The 20,078-nt window shown below is 43.7% G+C and overlaps 1 protein-coding gene across 2 annotated transcripts in view; it reads left to right on the top strand.

Annotated features, from left to right (window-relative positions):
- Nucleotides 1–18,326, top strand: part of LOC144685232 (T-cell leukemia homeobox protein 3-like) — a 30,133-nt gene extending 11,807 nt beyond the window's left edge. For both annotated transcript variants that reach the window (XM_078549665.1, XM_078549664.1), the window contains one exon: nucleotides 18,116–18,326. In XM_078549665.1, the coding sequence (XP_078405791.1) occupies nucleotides 18,116–18,326 (211 nt within the window). The remainder of the gene's footprint in view (nucleotides 1–18,115) is intronic.
- Nucleotides 18,327–20,078: the final 1,752 nt, after the last annotated feature.

The raw sequence follows: 20,078 nt of genomic DNA on the forward strand, positions 1-20,078 counted from the left end.
AATACATTTACAATACAGGAAGAGAGAATAAAATTAATACATTTACAATAAAAGATAGAGAATAAAATTAATACATTTATAAAAGGAGATAGAGATTAAATTATTACATTTTTAAAATACAGGGATAGAGAGTAAAGTAATACATTTACAATACAGGGAGAGAGAGTAAATTATTAAATTTATAATACAGGGGGAGAGAGTAAATTAATACATTTACAATACAAGGATAGAGAGTAAATTAATACATTTACAGTACAGGGACAGAGAGTAAATTAATACATTTACAATACAGGGAGAGAGTAAATTAATACATTTACAATACAGTGAGAGAGAGAGTAAATTAATACATTTACAATACAGTGAGAGAGAGAGAATCAATTAATACATTTACAATACAGTGAGCGAGAGAGTCAATTAATATATTTACAATACAGGGAGAGAGAGTAAATTAATACATTTACAATACAGGGAGAGAGAGTAAATTAATACATTTTCAATACAGGGAGAGAGAGTAAATTAATACATTTTCAATACAGGGGGAGAGAGTAAATTAATACATTTACAATACAGGGATAGAGAGTAAATTAATACATTTACAATACAGGGAGAGAGAGTAAATTAATACATTTTCAATACGGGGGAGAGAGTAAATTAATACATTTACAATACAGGGATAGAGAGTAAATTAATACATTTACAATACAGGGAGAGAGAGTAAATTAATACATTTTCAATACGGGGGAGAGAGTAAATTAATACATTTACAATACAGGGATAGAGAGTAAATTAATACATTTACAATACAGGGGGATAGAGAGTAAATTAATACATTTACAATACAGGGATAGGGAGTAAATTAATACATTTACAATACAGGGAGAGAGAGTAAATTAATACATTTACAATACAGGGAGAGAGAGTATATTAATACATTTTCAATACAGGGGGAGAGAGTAAATTAATACATTTACAATACAGGGGGAGTAAAATTAACACATTTTTACAATACAGAGAGAGAGTATATTAATACACTTACAATACAGGGAGAGAGAGTAAATTAATACACTTACAATACAGGGAGAGAGAATAAATTAATACATTTACAATACAGGGATAGAGAGTAAAGTAATACATTTTTACAATACAGGGAGAGAGAGTAAAGTAATACATTTACAATACAGGGACAGAGAGTAACTTAATACATTTACAATACAGGGAGAGAGAATAAATTAATACATTTACAATACAGGGAGAGAGTAAATTAATACATTTTTACAATACAGGGATAGAGAGTAAATTAATACATTTACAATACAGGGGGAGAGAGTAAATTAGTACACTTACAATACAGGGAGAAAGAATAAATTAATACATTTACAATACAGGGACAGAGAGTAACTTAATACATTTACAATACAGGGAGAGAGAATAAATTAATACATTTACAATACAGAGAGAGAGTAAATTAATACATTTACAATACAGGGGGAGAGAGTAAATTAATACATTTACAATACAGGGAGAGAGTAAATTAATACATTTACAATACAGAGAGTAAATTAATACATTTACAATACAGGGATAGAGAGTAAAGTAATACATTTACAATACAGGGAGAGATAGTAAATTAATACATTTACAATACAGGGAGAGAGAGTAAATTAATACATTTACAATACAGGGAGAGAGAATAAATTAATAACATTTACAATACAGGGAGAGAGAATAAATTAATACATTTACAATACAGGGAGAGAGAATAAATTAATAACATTTACAATACAGGGAGAGAGAATAAATTAATACATTTACAATACAAGGAATAGAGAGTAAAATTTACTCTATCTCTAATTGTAAATGTACTAATTTACTCTCTCTCTATTAATACATTACTCTGTCTATAATTACAATACAGGGACAGAGAGTAAATTAATACATTTTTACAATACAGGGATAGAGAGTAAATTAATACATTTACAGGGACAGAGAATAAAATTAATACATTTACAATACAAGGGGATAGAGAGTAAATTACATATTTACAATAGAGTGAGAAAATTAATACATTTACAATACAGGGGGAGTACAATTAACACATTTTTACAATACAGGGATAGAGAGTAAAGTAATACATTTACAATACAGTGAGAGAGTAAATTAATACATTTACAATACAGTGAGAGAGTAAATTAATACATTTACAATACAGGGAGAGAGTAAATTAATACATTTACAATACAGTGAGAGAGTAAATACATTTACAATACAGGGAGAGTAAATTAATACATTTACAATACAGTGAGAGAGTAAATTAATACATTTACAATACAGTGAGAGAGTAAATTAATACATTTACAATACAGGGAGAGAGAGTAAATTAATAACATTTACAATACAGTGAGAGAGTAAATGAATACATTTACAATAAAGTGAGAGAGTAAATGAATACATTTACAATACAGTGAGAGAGAGAGACAATTAATACATTTTTACAATACAGGGATAGAGAATAAATTAATACATTTACAGTACAGTGAGAGAGAGAGTAAATTAATACATTTTTACAATACAGTGAGAGAGTCAATTAATACATTTACAATACAGGGATAGAGAGTAAATTAATACATTTTCAATAAGGGATAGGGGGTAAATTAATAGTATTACTATACAAGGATAAAGAGCAAATTAAAACATTTAAAATCCAGGAAGCGAGGGTAAAATTAATAGAATTAAAATACTAGGAAGTGAAACGTGGTGAAACTTTAGCGGTGTTACAATGTGGAGAGTGAAATTAATGTCTTTAAAATAGAGAGAGTGATGAAGAGTACAATTAGCAAATTTAAAAGACAGGTAAATGATGTGCAGAGGGTGTAACATTAACAAACTTAGGGTGTGAGAATGAACTAAAAGCATTTTAAATACACTGAAGTTGATGCAGAGGTAGTGAAGTTAACACGTTTTTAATACAGTGAGTGACAGCGAGAGAGAGAAAAATTAATAGAGTTAAGATGCAAGGAAGTGATGTGGAGAGAGGGGCTTAATATGAATATATTTAAAAGTACGGAGAAGTGACAGTGCCTAACATTAATGCGTTTCAATATACAGAGAGTGAGATAGTAAAATAGAATTAAAAATATAGAGGCTGACGGGGGAAGAGAGTAACACTAACATAATTAAGTGACGAGGAGATTGATAAAATACCAGATTTTAAAATCACATCCCAAAGAATTCAAATTGGACAAGAAATGATTTCGTGTTTTAGCCGAAGAGTTTTCAAAATACTTCTTTATCCGTTACAATACAGTGGCATTGCTGAATCCGGAGCTGGGGTTTGTTGCGAGGTTCTGTTCTTTTTCATCAAGTCGGATTTGGGGCTGTGGGCTCTGTGGAGTATAGGGAAGCCATGCTGAAGAAAAGCTCGATCATTCTGTTTCCAGTTCTGTAATTTGCCCCCAAAAAACCCAGCGTGGTTCAGTTTGTTCGCTGGTGAATCCGCGATCAAGATTGTGAGGGATCTGAAGGGAAGGAGAATGTGTGTGTCTGTGTGTGTGTGTGTGAGAGAGAGAGAGAAATACTGCACACATCTGAGCTGCTCGATAAAAGATCCCCATTTACTAATCTTTTCGGCATAGGGCGGGGGAAACTGCAACTGTTCTGAGTTTTTTTTGTAGAAGTTTTTTTTATGTATGTAATTTTCAATTTATTGAATAATTAAGTAAGACTCAGCTGTCTGTAAAATCAAGCTTTGCACCGTAGGGCTGTTTTAATTAACTTTCTCACAAGTAATAACCCCTCTTTGATGGGGAAACTATTACTTTCCAGGAACGCGAATAAGAATGTGAAGACATGGGCTGTATAACACGGTAAATGTGTGAGCTGCAGCCCCGAGAAATGGGGAGGAGGAGGAATATCCTACAATGCAACTAAAAGAGATAAATAAAACCAATTAAGGAAAGTTTCATTATTTTAAGTAACAGCATCGCCCTCAGCTCTTGTTCAAAGTTATCGTTAGACCCCGTTGTAAACAGGTCTGTTTCCAGTGATTGTGAAATGTCCTTCTCTCTCCCAGATATTCCGTCTGTGAAAATGTTATTGAATAATAAATGCAACGCTATAATTTGTTCGGCTGTTAGAAGGGGCCTGAATATGGACGCGCCAAGCCCTGGAAAGTGTAATTAGAAATGTTGAAAGCCGAATATAGCTGGGATCCGCCAGCTGATTTTGAATATAGCTGGGATCCGCCAGCTGATTTTGTTTTTGTTGCAGGAATTTGTTTCTCGAGAATTAGGAATTTGCTTGGACATATAGAAGGTACTTGTACATGCGGAGATTGACACTAATGGCTCGTTAGTGGGGATTGACCCATTTACAGCTCTCTGTCAAATATAATAGATTCTGGACAAGATGATAGCATTCGTAATAACATCAGTAAACAGCAGCAACAGTGTTATTGGACAATCTGTTATCGAAACTGACTGCAGCTCCCGCCGCCAAACAGGGAACTGTGAATAAAGGGATAGTGTTTATTCCGCCGTCTCTCCCACTGTTATAAATCTGAAGGTCAGGGGAGATCTAAAGGGTGAGTGATGGCAGCAATGCACATTTGGATTTCTCTTTCTCTCTGAAATGGGGAAGTCGCCCTTGGTGAATTAGATGATGGAGGTGCGAGTGCGGCATCTTAAATCAGTGCTAAGTATTCCAATACATTTTGTTGTGGAAATACTGCAGGCCGGCTGCGTTAGATTTGTGACTCATTATTAAAAACTGAACAGAACAAGCCTGTAAAATGAATTAAAAACAGAAAGTGCCGGAAAAACTCAGCAAGTACTCAGCTCCTTGAGAAATTGAGCCATATTCCACTCGAAACGTTAACTCTGTTTCTCTCTCCACAGATGCTGTCAGACCTGCTGAGTTTTTCCAGCATTTTCTGTTTTCATTTCAGATTTCAGCATCCGTAGTGTTTTGCTTTTGTTACTATGTGTTTAAAATGTTAGCATGTGCGTGTTAGTGTGTGTGAGAGACAGTGGGTGTTCGATTGTGTGTGTGTGAGTGGGCGTGTTAGATTGTGTGTGAGAGAATGTGTGTGTTAGAGTGGGTGCGTGAGAGTGGGTATATTAGAGTGTGTGTTAGAGTGTGCCTGAGATAGGTGTGTTTAAGTTTGTGTGAGAGAGTGTGTGAGAGAGAGGGTGTGTGAATGTGTGTGTTAGAGTATGTGTGTGAATGTGGGTGTATTACAGTGTGTGTGATTGTGTGTTTATGAGTGTGAGTGCATGTGTGTGTTTGTGAGTGTGAGTGCATGTGTGTATTTGAGTGTTTGTGTGTGTACATTGTATGGGTGCATGTGTGTGTGAGAATGTGTATGTATTTGAGTTGGTGTGTGAGACTGGGTATATTAGGGTGTGTTAGAGTGTGTGTGTGAGTATGGGTATGCTCGAGAGGGTGTATTTGAGTGAGTGTATGTGCTAGAGTGTGTCTGAGAGTGGGTGTGTTTGAGCCTGTTTGTGAGTGAGTGTGTTGGAGTGTGTATGTTTGAGTGGGTTTAAAAATGTGTGTGAGAGTATGTGTGTGCGTGAGAGAGTGGGTGCGTGAGAGTTGGTGAATAAGAGTGGGTATGTTAGAGTGTGTCTGAGAGAGTGTGTGTGAGAGCGTGCATGTGAGAGAGTGTGTGTGTGTGACTATGGGTGTGTTTGAGTGTGTGTTAGACTGTGTGTGTGTTACGTGTGTGTGTGTTATGTGTTTGTGTTACAGTGTGTATTACAGTGTGCTTGTGTGAGAATGCGATTGTGTTTGTGTGTGTGTGCATGCATGTGTGAGTGCATGTGTGTCAGTGTGTGTGAGAATGTGTATGTGTTTGAGTTGATGTGTGGGACTGGGTATATTAGAGTGTGTGTTAGAGTGGGTCTGTTAGAGTGAGTGTGGATGTGTTCGAGTGGGTGTATTTGAGTATGTGCATTAGAGTGTGCATGTGAGTGCATGTGTGAGTGGGTGTATTTGAATGTGTGTGTTAGAATGTGTGTGTGAGAGACTGGGTGTGTTAGAGTATGTGTGTGTGTGAGAATGGGTGTGTTAGAATGTGTGTGAGTGTAGGTGTGTTTAACTGGGCATGTTAGAGCGTGTGTCTTAGAGTGTGTGAGAGAGTGGGTGTGTTTGAGTAGGCATATGAGAGGTTCTGTGTTTGAGTGGTTGTGTAAGAGTAGGTGTGTGAGAGTGTGTGAGAGACTGTGTGTTAAAGAGCATGTCAGAGTGTGTGTGTTAGAGAGTGTGTGATTGTGGGTTTGTTAGAGCTGGTGTGTTAGAGTGCGTGTGACTGTATGTGTGTCAGAGCGGGCATATTAGGGTCATTGTATTAAAGTGTGTGTGTGTGAATTTGTGTTAGAGTAGGTGCGTGAGAATCTGTGTTAGTGTGTGTGAGAGTGGGTGTGTTTGAGTAGATGTGTGAGAGTGGGTATGTTAAAGTGGATGTGTTAGAGTGTTGGTGTTTGAGTGTCCATGTGTGTTAAAAGTATGTGCATAATCTTGAGCGTGAAAGCGTATGTAAGAATATGTCTGAGAATGTCAGAGTGGGTGTGTTCATGTGTGTGTTAGTGCGTGTGTGAGCTTGGGTGTATAAAAGTGTGTGGTTGGGATTTTCTGGCCCTGTCGCGGGTGGGACCCGCCGCAGTGAGGCGGTGCCCCAGCCAGGAGTCCATTAACTTGCGGCGGGACCGGACGATCCCAGCGGCCGGCAGGTGGCTGCAGAAAATCCCGCCCAATATGTGTTAGAATGGCCATGTTAAAGCATGTATATTAGAGGAGTATGTGTGTGGCTTTGTGTCTGTGTGTGTGTGTGGGAGAGTGTAAGTTAAATGTTGTGTGTTTGAGAGGATGAGTTTGCCTACTTGTGTGTGAGAATGTTTGTTTGTGAGGTGTGTGTGCCTGTTTCAATAGACTGCAATGAATCATCACTTTTTTCCTGTTCTATTTCAACGTTGAACGATTAAACTGTAAACAACATGATTGTCAAACCATATTCATACAGTAGAGTACCAAAATCCATTCTTCCCTCTACACCGTCCGCCTGCCCTATATCATGCACATGGGCCAGAATTTTCCCTGCGTTGGGTAGGCTCGGCAGGAGCGGGTGGGGGCAGTCACGGAGCCGACTGTCCACCGCGATTGGCTCCGCGCCGCCATTTTATGTTGGACGGGCCAAGTAAGGCCTGTCCAGTGTAATTTGCAAGTGGTAGTGCTCAGCGCTACCTGTGCGGGCGGGGAGAGGAGGGAGACTCGGGCCAGTGCCCTTTCACACATGCACACGAAAGAGTGCAGAAATCTCCCCGAGGCACGGAGCTGCCGCAGGGAGATTGAAGCGGTTTTGTAAAAACATTTTTACAGAAATTAAAAATTTAATGAGACATGTCCCCATGTGACTGTGTCACATGAGATGGGACATGTTTTTATTTTTCATATAAAAACTTTATTTAAGTAGTAAAAGCTATAGGAAACCTCATTCCACTCATAATTTAATCGTAACTAATCTGTTTAAAGATGATACTATCGCCTTATGTCTAATCAGAGTTGTAGACCTACCAAACTCTGAATGTACGGATGTATCATTCAGACGAGAGGAGTTTCTAATGAGTTAACAGATGGCATTTGGAATGTGCTAGAGGTTTAATAAAAGTAGAGTGGGCAGACTGGTGCATGGCAGAGTTGGAGAAAATTGCACTGACTTGTGTACATTGCACAGTACACCTGTGACAATGTGAGCACTGCAGGTTGTGTTCAGGGTGAAGGTGCTTTCTTCAGAGGATTACACTTCACTGTGAGGTGAAACCATCAGCAATTTTGCAGATCATGAAGGGACTGCAGAAAATGGTAGAGACATTAAAATTATCCATTTGACAACATGCACACTCCAATATCCACCAACCTGCCTTATTAATATGACACTGCCAGGAGTCCATTTGGAGAAATCGCCCTCTCTGTTATATAATTTAATTGAATAATTAAGCTTCATATATGACAGGTGTAATTTTAATATTCACTGACCTGACCTTGTACTCTCTTTCCTAACCAGTGCAGATCTTGCACTCTTGTTATTTGCAAATTAAAACTTCAAAATATTTTGTATTTCATTCGCCAACACAACCCTTCCCTCATCCCAAATTACTGACCATCCCTTCCCCTCACACCCTCACTCCATCCCCAATTACTGACCATCCCCTCCCCTCACTCCATCCCCAATTACTGACCATCCCATCCCCTCACACCCTCACTCCATCCCCAATTACTGACCATCCCCTCCTCTCACACCCTCACTCCATCCCCAATTACTGACCATCCCCACCCCTCACTCCATCCCCAATTACTGACCATCCCATCCCCTCACACCCTCACTCCATCCCCAATTACTAACCATCCCCTCCCCTTACACCCTCACTCCATCCCCAATTACTGACCATCCCATCCCCCCACACCCTCACTCCATCCCCAATTACTGACCATCCCCTCCCCTCACTCCATCCCCAATTACTGACCATCCCATCCCCTCACACCCTCACTCCATCCCCAATTACTGACCATCCCCTCCTCTCACACCCTCACTCCATCCCCAATTACTGACCATCCCCTCCCCTCACACCCTCACTCCATCCCCAATTACTGACCATCCCATCCCCCCACACCCTCACTCCATCCCCAATTACTGACCATCCCCTCCCCTCACTCCATCCCCATTTACTGACCATCCCCTCCCCTCACACCCTCACTCCATCCCCAATTACTGACCATCCTCTCCCCTCACACCCCAACTCCATCCCCAATTACTGACCATCCCCTCCCCTCACACCCTCACTCCATCCCCATTTACTGACCATCTCATCCCCTCACACTCTCACTCCATCCCGAATTACTGACCATCCCCTCCCCTCACACCCTCACTCCATCCCCATTTACTGACCATCTCATCCCCTCACACCCCAACTCCATCCCCAATTACTGACCATCCCATTCCCTCACACCCTCACTCCATCCCCATTTACTGACCATCTCATCCCCTCACACCCTCACTCCATCCCCAATTACTGACCATCCCTGCCCCTCACACCCTCACTCCATCCCCAATTACTGACCATCCCCTCCCCTCACACCCTCACTCCATCCCCAATTACTGATCATCACACCCCCCCAATCCATCCCCAATTACTGACCACCCCTCCCATCACACCCCCAATCCACCCCAGTTACTGACCATCCCATCCCCTCACACCCCCAATCCACCCCAATTACCGATCATCCCATCCCCTGACACCCTCACTCCATCCCCAATTACTGATCATCACACTCCCAATCTGCCCCAGTTACTGATCATCCCATCCCCCCTCACCCCCTCACTCCATCCCCAATTACTGACCATCCCCTCCCCTCACACCCCCCCAGTCCATCCCCAATTACTGACCATCCCCTCCCCTCACACCCCTCCAATCCATCCCCAATTACTGACCATCCCATCCCCTCAGACCCTCACTCCATCCCCAACTACTGACCATCCCCTCCCCTCACACCTTCAGTCCATCCCCAGTTACTGACCATCCCCTCCCCTCACACCCCTCCAATCCATCCCCAATTACTGACCATCCCCTCCCCTCCCAGCCCCTAATCCACCCCAATTACTGATCATCCCATCCCCTGACATCCCCACTCCATCCCCAATTACTGACCATCCCCTCCTCTCACACCCTCACTCCATCCCCAATTACTGACCATCCCATTCCCCTCACACCCTCACTCCAACCCCAATTACTGACCATCCTATCCCCTTACACCCTCACTCCATCCCCAATTACTGGCCATCCCATCCCCATCACAACCTCACTCCATCCCCAATTACTGACCATCCCATCCTCTCAAACCCTCACTCCATCCCCAATTACTGACCATCCAATCCCTTCACACCCTCACTCCATCTCCAATTATGGACCATCCCCCTCCCCTCACACCTCGACTCCATCCCCAATTACTGACCATCCCATCCCCTCACACCCCCAATCCACCCCAATTACTGATCATCCCATCCCCTGACACCCTCACTCCATCCCCAATTACTGATCATCACACCCCCCCAGTTCATCCCCAATTACTGACCACCCCTCCCATCACACCCCCAATCCACCCCAGTTACTGATCATCCCATCCCCTGACACCCTCACTCCATCCCCAATTACTGATCATCACACCCCCAATCCGCCCCAGTTACTGATCATCCCATCCCCTCACACCCCCTCACTCCATCCCCAATTACTGACCATCCCCTCCCCTCACACCTTCAGTCCATTCCCAGTTACTGACCATCCCCTCCCCTCACACCCCTCCAATCCATCCCCAATTACTGACCATCCCCTCCCCTCTCATCCTTACTCCATCCCCAATTACTGACCATCCCATTCCCCTCACACCCTCACTCCAACTCCAATTACTGACCATCCCCTCCCCTCACACCCTCACTCCATCCCCAATTACTGACCATCCTATCCCCTTACACCCTCACTCCATCCCCAATTACTGGCCATCCCATCCCCATCACAACCTCACTCCATCCCCAATTACTGACCATCCCATCCCCTTCACACTCTCCAATCCACCCCAATTACTGATAATCCCACCCCCTCCCAGCCCCTACTCCACCCCAATTACTGATCATCCCATCCCCTGACATCCTCACTCCATCCCCAATTACTGACCATCCCCTCCTCTCACACCCTCACTCCATCCCCAATTACTGACCATCCCCTCCTCTCACACCCTCACTCCATCCCCAATTACTGACCATCCCCTCCTCTCAAACCCTCACTCCATCCCCAATTACTGACCATCCAATCCCCTCACACCCTCACTCCATCTCCAATTACGGACCATCCCCCTCCCCTCACACCCCGACTCCATCCCCAACTACTGACCATCCCATCGCCTCACACCCTCACTCCATCCCCAATTACTGACCATCCCCTCCATTCACACCCACTGCTCCATCCCCAATTACTGACCATTCCTTCCCCCTTACACCCCCACTCCATCCCCAATTACTGACCATCCCATCCCCAATCCACCCCAATTACTGACCATCTCATCCCCTCACATCCTCACTCCAGGGCAGGATTTTGCCCTTGGCGCGGGTGCTCGGTGGGGGCGGTTAGGCAGCTGCCTGCCATCGGCTCCACACCACGATTTCATTCGGATGGGCCAATTAAGGCCCACCGTTCGTGGATCGCGAGCAGCACCTTGGAGGGAGAGCGGGCCTGGTGCGCAGTTCACGCATGCGCGAAAGAGCATTTCAATCTCCATGAGACACAGAGCTGCCTCAGGGAGATTGAAGCACTTTTTAAAAAAATTAATAAAGACAGTAAAATGTAATAAAACACGTCCCCTCATGTGACTCTGTCACATTAGATGGGACATGTTTTTAATTCCGAAATAAAGTTTTTATTTAATGTTTATTTGCTTTAGGAAACCTCATCCCGCTGGAGGATGAGGTTTCCTGAAAAATGTAAAGGCCGCTTGGCCTTTTCGCCTGCCCACCAACCGTAAGGTTGGATGGGCAGCGTAAATTTGAATTTAATTAGCTTGTTAATGCCCTAAATAGGCCTTTTTATTATTGGCAGGTGCGCAGCGACTCCAGTGTGTGCCCGCCAAATGAAATATTGCGTGAGTGTGCGATGATGTCGGGATGCACACCCTACGTCATCACGCGTCATTTTATGCTCGGGTGTGTCGGGCGCGCACCCGCATGCTGAGTGTAAAATTCTGCCCATGCAAATAAAACACAGGGGAGACGGTAGCATAGTGGTAACGTCACTTGGTCAGTAATCCAGAGGCCCAGGCTAATGCTCTGGGGACACTGTTCAAATCCCACCATGGCAGCTGATAGAATTTAAATTCAATTTGGGATATAAAGCTAGTATCAGTAACAGTGACCATGAAACTATCATCGATTGTTGTAAAAACCCACCTGGCTCACTAATTCCCTTTAGGGAAGGAAATCTGCTGTTCTTATCTGGTCTGACCTACATGTGACTCCAGACCCACAGCAATGTGGTTGACTCTTAACTGTCCTCTGAAATAGCCTAGCCAGTTCAGTTCAATGGCAATTAGGGATTGACAACAAATGCTGGTCTTGCCAGCGACACCCACATCCCATGAAAGAATAAAGGGAAATAGTAAAAGGATAGTCAAAGACAGGACATGGCTGATTAGAGATAGAAATGGAGATCTTCTTGTGGAGGCAAAGGGCATGTTTGAGGTGAATGCTGTGCCCCCACCTTTACTCTAAAAGAGAATGTTGCCAATATAGCAGTAAAGGAAGAGGCTCTTTAGGATAAAAAAAGATAAAGAGGAAGTACTTAAAAGTACTCCTCAAAGTAGAAAGGTCACTTGGTCCAGGTGAGAAGCTTCCTAGTGCTATTGTGGGAAGTAAGGGTGGAGATAATGAAAGTTCCTGACACAATTTTCCAATCATTTTTGGATTTGGGGGTGGTCCCAGAGGTCTAGTGGATTGTAGCTCTGTTCAAAAAGAGGGGAGATGGGTAAACCTAACAACTACAAGCTAGTCAGCCAATCAACATACTTTAGAGGAAACTTTTCGAGACATTAGTCCAGGAGGAAATTAATTGTCATTTAGAAAGATGGGATAATCAATGACAGTCCACGGATTTGTTAAAGGTAAATTGTGTTTGGCTAACTTGATCAAGTTCTTTGATGAAGTACTAGAGAGGATTGATGAGAGTGATGCACTTGATGATGTGTATATGGACTTTCAAAAGGGATTTGGCAAAGTACCACATAATAACCTTGTTAGCAAAATGAAAGCCCACGGGATTAAAGGGACAGAGGCACATAGTTTCATAAGTGGCTAAGGAACAGAAGGCAGAAAGTAATGGTGAATGGTTGTTTTTCAAATTGGAGGGAAATGTACACTGGTGTTCCTCAGAGGTTAGTATTAAGAACACTATTTTTTGATATATATTAATGATGTGGATTTGGGTATACAGAGCATAATTTCAAAGTTTAATAATTATACGAAATTCAGAAATGTTACAGACTTCAGGGGGACAGAGACTGGTGAAGTGGGCAGATAAATAGCGGATTGAATTTAAATATCCAAGTGTGAAGCAAGACATTTTGCTGGGAAGAATGAGGAGAGACAATATAAACTAAATGATTCAATTTTAAAGGAGGCGCAGGTACCTGCACCTGGAGACATATGTACACAAATCTTTGAAGGTGGCAGGGCAAATGGAGAGAGCTGTTTAAAAAGCAGACAGGCCAATGTTCCCTGTAAGCTGTGTGACCCCAGGCCAAAAGCTTCAGTGTAGGTCGCACATGAGTTGACCTCTTTAAGTTTCTGCACCTGTGCAGCCACAAAAAAAAAGTTAAAGGGGCCAAACACTTAAATAAATCACCCAGCGTTAAAAAAAAGGAAGAGATGGAATGTGATTATGGACCCTGAGCTTTATAAATGACAGAATAGAGTACAAAAGCAAGGGAGTAAGGCTAAGCTTTGTGAAATACTGGTTAGGCATCAGCTGGAGTTTTGTGTTCAGTTCTGGGCGCCTCACTTGAGGAAGGATGTCAGAGCTTTTGAGAGGGTTCAGAAGAGATTTACAACAATAGAACCAGGGTTGAAGGTCTTCAGTTATTTGGAGAGAGCAGTAAAGATGGAGTTGTTCTTCCTAGAACAGAGAAAGTTAAGCAGAGATTTGACAGAGATGTTCAAAATAATGATTTTTTTGTCAAGTAGGTAAGAGGAACTGTTTCTAGTGGCAGAACAGTCAGTAGCCAGAGGACAAAAAGACCAGGATTTTCCAGCCCTGTTGGCATTGGGCATCATGGTGGGTGGGGGGACAATATGACGAGAAGGCCAAAAATCAGCATCACACCATCGTGAAACCAGTTTGCAGTTGTCCGCTCCACCCATCAGCCATGGGCCTTGTTTCCCACTGCCACACATCGGGACCTAATTTCAATACTTTAGGATCTCATTAGAAGCCCAGCTCCCCAGGATCATGCCCCCTCATGCTAGATCATCCGGGCACGTCAATGTGATTGCACGCCGACGTGTCTCACAACTGAACATTAGTGACGTGCACCTGGGGGAGCTGCACTTCACTCAGGTCTTTGAGGTTTGTTTGCCTACCTTGCTTCGTGCAGCGCTCATGGTCATCAGTGCCAGGCTCCGTGGGCAGCACCGCATCACTTTTAGGGGAGCTCACAGGCCGGTCTCTATCAACCAGACCAGCCATAAGGCTTTTCAATGGCTGCAGGGCTAGGGCTTGCTTTGGGAATGGGGAGAAGGGGCCTCAGGCAAGGGAAGAGGCAGCAGGATGAGAGCTGTACTGGGGAAGGAGGGTATCCCAGGGTGTGTGTGGGGCACATGTTGATCTGTGTAAGTGGCCTCAAGGTGGTAAGGGCTGAGGAGGCAGTCTCCAGAGGAGATGAGGCCAGATGGAGATGTGAGGGTGTGTGTGAGAGAGTAAGTGGTGATGTCCCTTGAGCTGGCAGTGAGTGAGATGCCAGTGAATGTGTGATGGCCTTGTGAGTGTGTGAGTTTAGAGTGATGAGATGGTTCCCTTATCCTGGCAGCACGAATGAGATCATTCATCCTCTTTTTGCACTGGATGGCCACCTTCTGCTGTGCAACATTGACACTGATCACCACTGCCACCACCTCCCAAGTTGGGATGGTGATACTGATAGGCCTCTTGCAGCCAGAGCGGGGGTAGAGGACATCACAACAGGCCTCCACAGTGTCCAGGGATGCATCACTGAATCAGGGGGCTGAACTCTTCTTGGCTTTTGGGGCCATGTCTTCACTGGAGTAGTCCTGGGCTGCAAGCATTGAGAAGTGTGCGCGTGGTTGCAGTTTAAGTATGGTGCCTGGCGTGGGGAAACAGTGAGGTAATGGAGTGGTAGGCAAATCAGAAGTCGCCCGCCAGAGAGACAGCGTGTTTTCTGTGGCTGCATAATTAATGACATGGGAATGGGACGATTACAGTGTGAAAACCTGCCATTGTGGCTGGCGGGTAAAACAACTATTTTCCTGCCCGCTACCACACTTTGTGCAAATCTAGGATGATTCTGCCCAAATTTAAGATTGACAAAGGAAACCAGAGATGGCATGAGGAAACTTTTCTCTCCACAGTAAGTTGTGATCCGGAACGCGCTGCCTGAGAGGGTGGTGGAAGCAGATTCAATTGTTACTTTCAAAAAAGAATTGGAAAATGAAGGGAAAACATACTCAGGACCATGGGGAACGAGCAGTGAATTGGGATCAGTTGGATCCCTCTGTCAAAGAACTAGCACTTGCACAGTGGATCACATGCTTCCCTGTGTTGTATGGGTCTATGTTTCTATGACCTCTCACCCTCTCCCAGTCACCCCATCCCATTCGAGCCTAATTACTGACCATCTTTATACCAGCAAATAACAATCCACATATAACTGAAGTCACGTTTCAATATAAAGAACAAGAGAGAGAAGCAGCCAATTTTTTCACACCTTATCCTCAGAACGGCCCAAAATGTTTTACGGTGGAGACAATTTCAGAAGAGTAGTCAGGGCGTGGTGGGGGGGGGGGGGGGGGGGTGGGGTGGAGGGTAAGTGGTTTAATTTAAGTAGAAATACACCTGTTCATTTTACAGTCATTTCTATTTCAATAGATTTGTATTGAACGGGGGAAGGAAGGTTTTTAATAATATTGTCACAAACAGGATTGTCAGTGATATGCAAAATCCCAGTTCCGGGATAAAGCAGAATTCCTGTGTTTGTGTTTGAATCGATGAAAGGGAACCCGGTTAAAGGTAGTCTGTGGGGAAATGGTATGTCAGTAATTCATATTAAAACAAGAAATGTGGGTTTAATAATACATTACCTATAGCGGACTGTCCCTAAGAAACTCCCTAATTGCCTGATTTTTATAAATATATATATATTATAGTTGGCGAGAATTTCTCTGGTCAGATTGCAAGATGACAGCGGAGTTTAAAACGAAGCGAGCAGAGTGAAAGTGGGAAGAGTTTATTAACACTGAACCCGCCGGCAGCTCTGTGAATACAATGTCACCGGGCAGTGCGGCAACTTCTGTTCCAAACTGTCGGAATGTTCACACTCGTCCACCTTGCGCTTCCCCCCCTTTCAAACCAGGGCACGGATACAGTATCCGCTGTGTCACCATGCTGAGGAAAGAGGCAGGGAGAATGAGTCCGAACACTCAGAATGACGGGTGCATAATACAAAGGAAAATGTCGACTTTTTTACTCATTCATTGGAGCTGGGGGGTTTCAGGCAGTTTCTGTTTTCCATTTCCGGTACTTTGAGTTTGTTTTTTAAAAGACAGCTTGATATTGCAAGTTTCGATCTGTCTCTCCCCAGGTCCCTACAGCCCAAATGTTAACCTACTGACTGACCCACTTTGCATTCCCAGCATCTCCCGCACTCTGCGCCTTAGAACAGAGCCCGTTTTCCGTCATGTGGTGAGTTACAGGTGTTTAACGCAAGGTGTGGATCTGCCACAACACGGCTACGCACCAAGCTCTTGTTGAAATCATCTGCTGTTTTTTTGTTACAGATTGGGGCGGTGCTGGGGGGAGAATGTTCTCTAGTTAGAATTTCAGAGCGATTCCTTTTCACAATATTTCAGGGCTTGTTCGGAGATTGCCAAAGTGACTCCGCTGGTGGGAGAGTCGCTGGGGATTTGACTAAAGTCAGAATCCCGGGTTGTAGCCTGAGCTGTCCTTCCAGAGGGGAGGGTTGACGCAGGCACTATTTCATCTTCTAAAACAGCAATATTGTAATCTGAGGAAGAAGCGGGGTTGTGTGTGTGTGTGTGTGTGGGGAGACAGCCGTGGCACTGGGTTTAGGTAGGGTTTTCTTTAAGTAAAAAGACAGCAATCCGGCACTTGCGGATCTATAGCAGAGCTCCCTCTGTGTGCCTCACACCAGTCACACACATGGACATCGCCACCTCGGCTCGTCAATTCTTCAATCGCTCAGCAGCCCGTGTGCCCTCTCTCTGGAGCTCCTCCTGCTACAATTTCACAGCCCTGTCCAACACACTCACAGGTTTAGTGTGAGGCCGTCACCTGCCCATAGCTCATCAAATGCACAGGAATCAATAGACATGCCTCACTTCACGATGCTTCAACTTCCTGTCCCTGTCTTCCACACTAATTGAGTATATTTCGATGTGATGACAGTGTTGGTGTGGAAAGCTGGTCTATCCTCCCGCACCGGAGATTAACCGCTCTTCCTATTTGAACCCACACGTGTTGGCCTGAATCTGAGTTTAACTCAAGTTGCAGATTCATTATTTTTTGTCAATTGGAAAATTTCTCCAGCTGTCGATGGGTGGGGTGGGGGAGACGCGGGAGGCGGGTTAATAAACAGAACGAATTAAACAGGTTGTAAAGTGACAATACGGAGCAGGCTGGATGCAGAAATAAAAACAGAAAATGCTGGAAAAGCTCAGCAGGTCTGACAGTATCTGTGGAGAGAGAAACAGAGTTAACGTTTCGAGTTTCAGGGCTGGATGATAGAGGAACTGGATGAAGAAGTGTCATACTGACTCGAAACGTTAACTCTGTTTCTCTCTCCACAGATACTGTCAGACCTGCTGAGCTTTTCCAGCATTTCCTGTTTTTATTTCTGATTTCCAACATCCACAGTGTTTTGCTTTCATCAGACTGGATGCCAGAGTTGGCCACAACCTGGGATAAGCTGGCTTCTTTAAAACGGGACCTGGACAGGGGAGAGTGGGTGGAACAGATTTCCAACCCCTGAGCAGGAGTGCGAGAACCTGGATTATTCCCGATGATTATTGGATTCCTTCCCTGTCTTGTACAGTTATCAAAAGGACTTGCATTATTAGAATTGATTTCAGTCTGTTTGAGATATTGAACCGGTCGCTCCTGGAGGCTTTGGAAACATTGCTTCACACTACCTCGCTCTTACTGATGGGCCCTGTGCAAAGTGTCCAGCTGAGTAACCTAGTGATCAAGGAGTGCAGGGTCCTATTGACTAGGCCCAAGGTGTGAAGAGGTGGCCTCTGATTGTAACGGAGTTGTTTTGTGTTTACCTCACCCAGGCGGCAGACAGCAGAAGAGAGAGAGGCCGAGAGACAACAAGCCAATAGACTGATGCTACAGCTGCAACATGATGCCTTCCAGAAATCCCTCAACGATTCCATCCAGCCCGACCCTCTGTGCCTGCATAACTCGTCTCTGTACGCACTGCAGAACCTGCAGCCCTGGGCTGAGGATAATGGCAAAATCCCAGTGGTCACATCTTTAGTGTGAGCCTAAAAGGGGTGAGCACCAATCAGAGCCGGACTCTCCAGGATATTTATTTCTGTGTTTTTTTCCCCCTCCCCTTTAAAAGTTGAGTTGTAGGTGAGAAATGAAACAGAGAATCTCGTCAAGGGTAAGGAACCAAGTGGGGTACAGACTCTGTGTGGAACAGTGCTTGCAGCCGGCGGTGCCTAAGCGACAAGGCATCTCCGAGAAACATTTAAACAGCAAAATTAATTATAAAAGACTCCTTAAAGATTGGGAAATTGGAGAGAGGAATTACTGGCGACAGACTCGCTATTTACTCTGCAGTAAACCTGAATCCTGAGAGGTGAGCTGCTGTCAAATCTTCCAGAAGATCGAGTTCTTTTTGTTAATAATTATATATTTTTAAATAACCCCTCGGGAAAAAAAGGAGAATTTCGAAAGGAAACTTTTGCTGACTCGAAGCACAGGAAGGCTGGACTTTGAAAATATTAAAATAATTTCTCCTTCTGAGTGTTGCTGGTCACAGAGTAGTTTATATGCTGTGACACAAACTCAACCTCTTGTGGGTAATGAAACTGTTAAATTTATCATCCCTTCTGATTGGGTGGCGCACAGGAAGATGCCGCACGGATTGAGGACTGCACCCTCTCAGCACAGTTCACTGCAGCTCCCGAGCGGATCAGGAGCCTCTGTGAGAGAGGAAAGGGACAAGGGAGGGAATCCTGACCCCGACATCTCATTGGACAATGTGGGAATTCAAGGGACTTTATTAATGTACTTTCTTCACCGAGGACAACAGCACACTTCAATTTCTGTTATTATTGCTAAATCTTGTCTTTATTTAAATCCCCTCTTGTCCACTGCAATCCAGCTTCCAGCCCATCGCCTGGTACAGGAGCTGTTAATTCATCTTTGCGTGAGAGCATGCGCCAGAGCATTTTTTAAATGTATGGATTCATATAACGCCATGGATTATAGGTTTGATTAAGGTAATATAATGTATATAACAAGCACCCTGTACACTATTAATTTGTACTTACAAAATGTGTAAATAAAGGTCGGTTTTCTTTACAAAAATGATCTTTATCGTTCTGAGCCCACATCCCAAATATCACACCATTATTACTAAGCTCCAGTATACAGAACTCTAACCCTAAAAAGGTTCTCTGCTCCGGTGTTCTCAATATTCAATCAGACTCTCAATAATATTTTAGTCTACATAAAACATTCAAGATAAATACACAATCCTACACGTTATTCCTCATTATTCTCACAGTCTTGAAACAAAAAAAGGATTTCGATTGTGAATTTTACGCCCTCAGGATGTCTCAAAGGCAATGAAATCCTTCGAAGTGAATGTAGAAATGTAGTCAATGATTTGCACATAGCAAGATTCCATAAACAGCAATAGGATCATTATGAATATTGTGATGATGTTGGCTGAGGGATAACAATTGCCCAGGTACCGAGATGACCTCCCCATCTCTTCTCCTGTGCTATTTGATTAACACCCCAGAGAGTAAGCAGGATTGACCATCCCATTGGAAAGACTGCCCCTCAAGCAATGCAGTTTTATGAGGAAAGGTTGGGCCTGTACTTACTGGGAATTTGGAAGCATAAGTGATGATCTTGTTGAAATATGTAAGATTCTGAGGGGTCTTGACAGAGTCAATGCTGAGAGGAAGCTCTCCCCCGCCCCCTCCCCCGCCATGGGAGAATTTATAACTGGGGGCACAGTTTAAAAATAAAGGGTCTCCCATTTAAGACGGAAAT

This window comes from Cetorhinus maximus, chromosome 10, assembly GCF_964194155.1.
Source record: "Cetorhinus maximus chromosome 10, sCetMax3.hap1.1, whole genome shotgun sequence".
Classification (NCBI taxonomy): domain Eukaryota; kingdom Metazoa; phylum Chordata; class Chondrichthyes; order Lamniformes; family Cetorhinidae; genus Cetorhinus; species Cetorhinus maximus.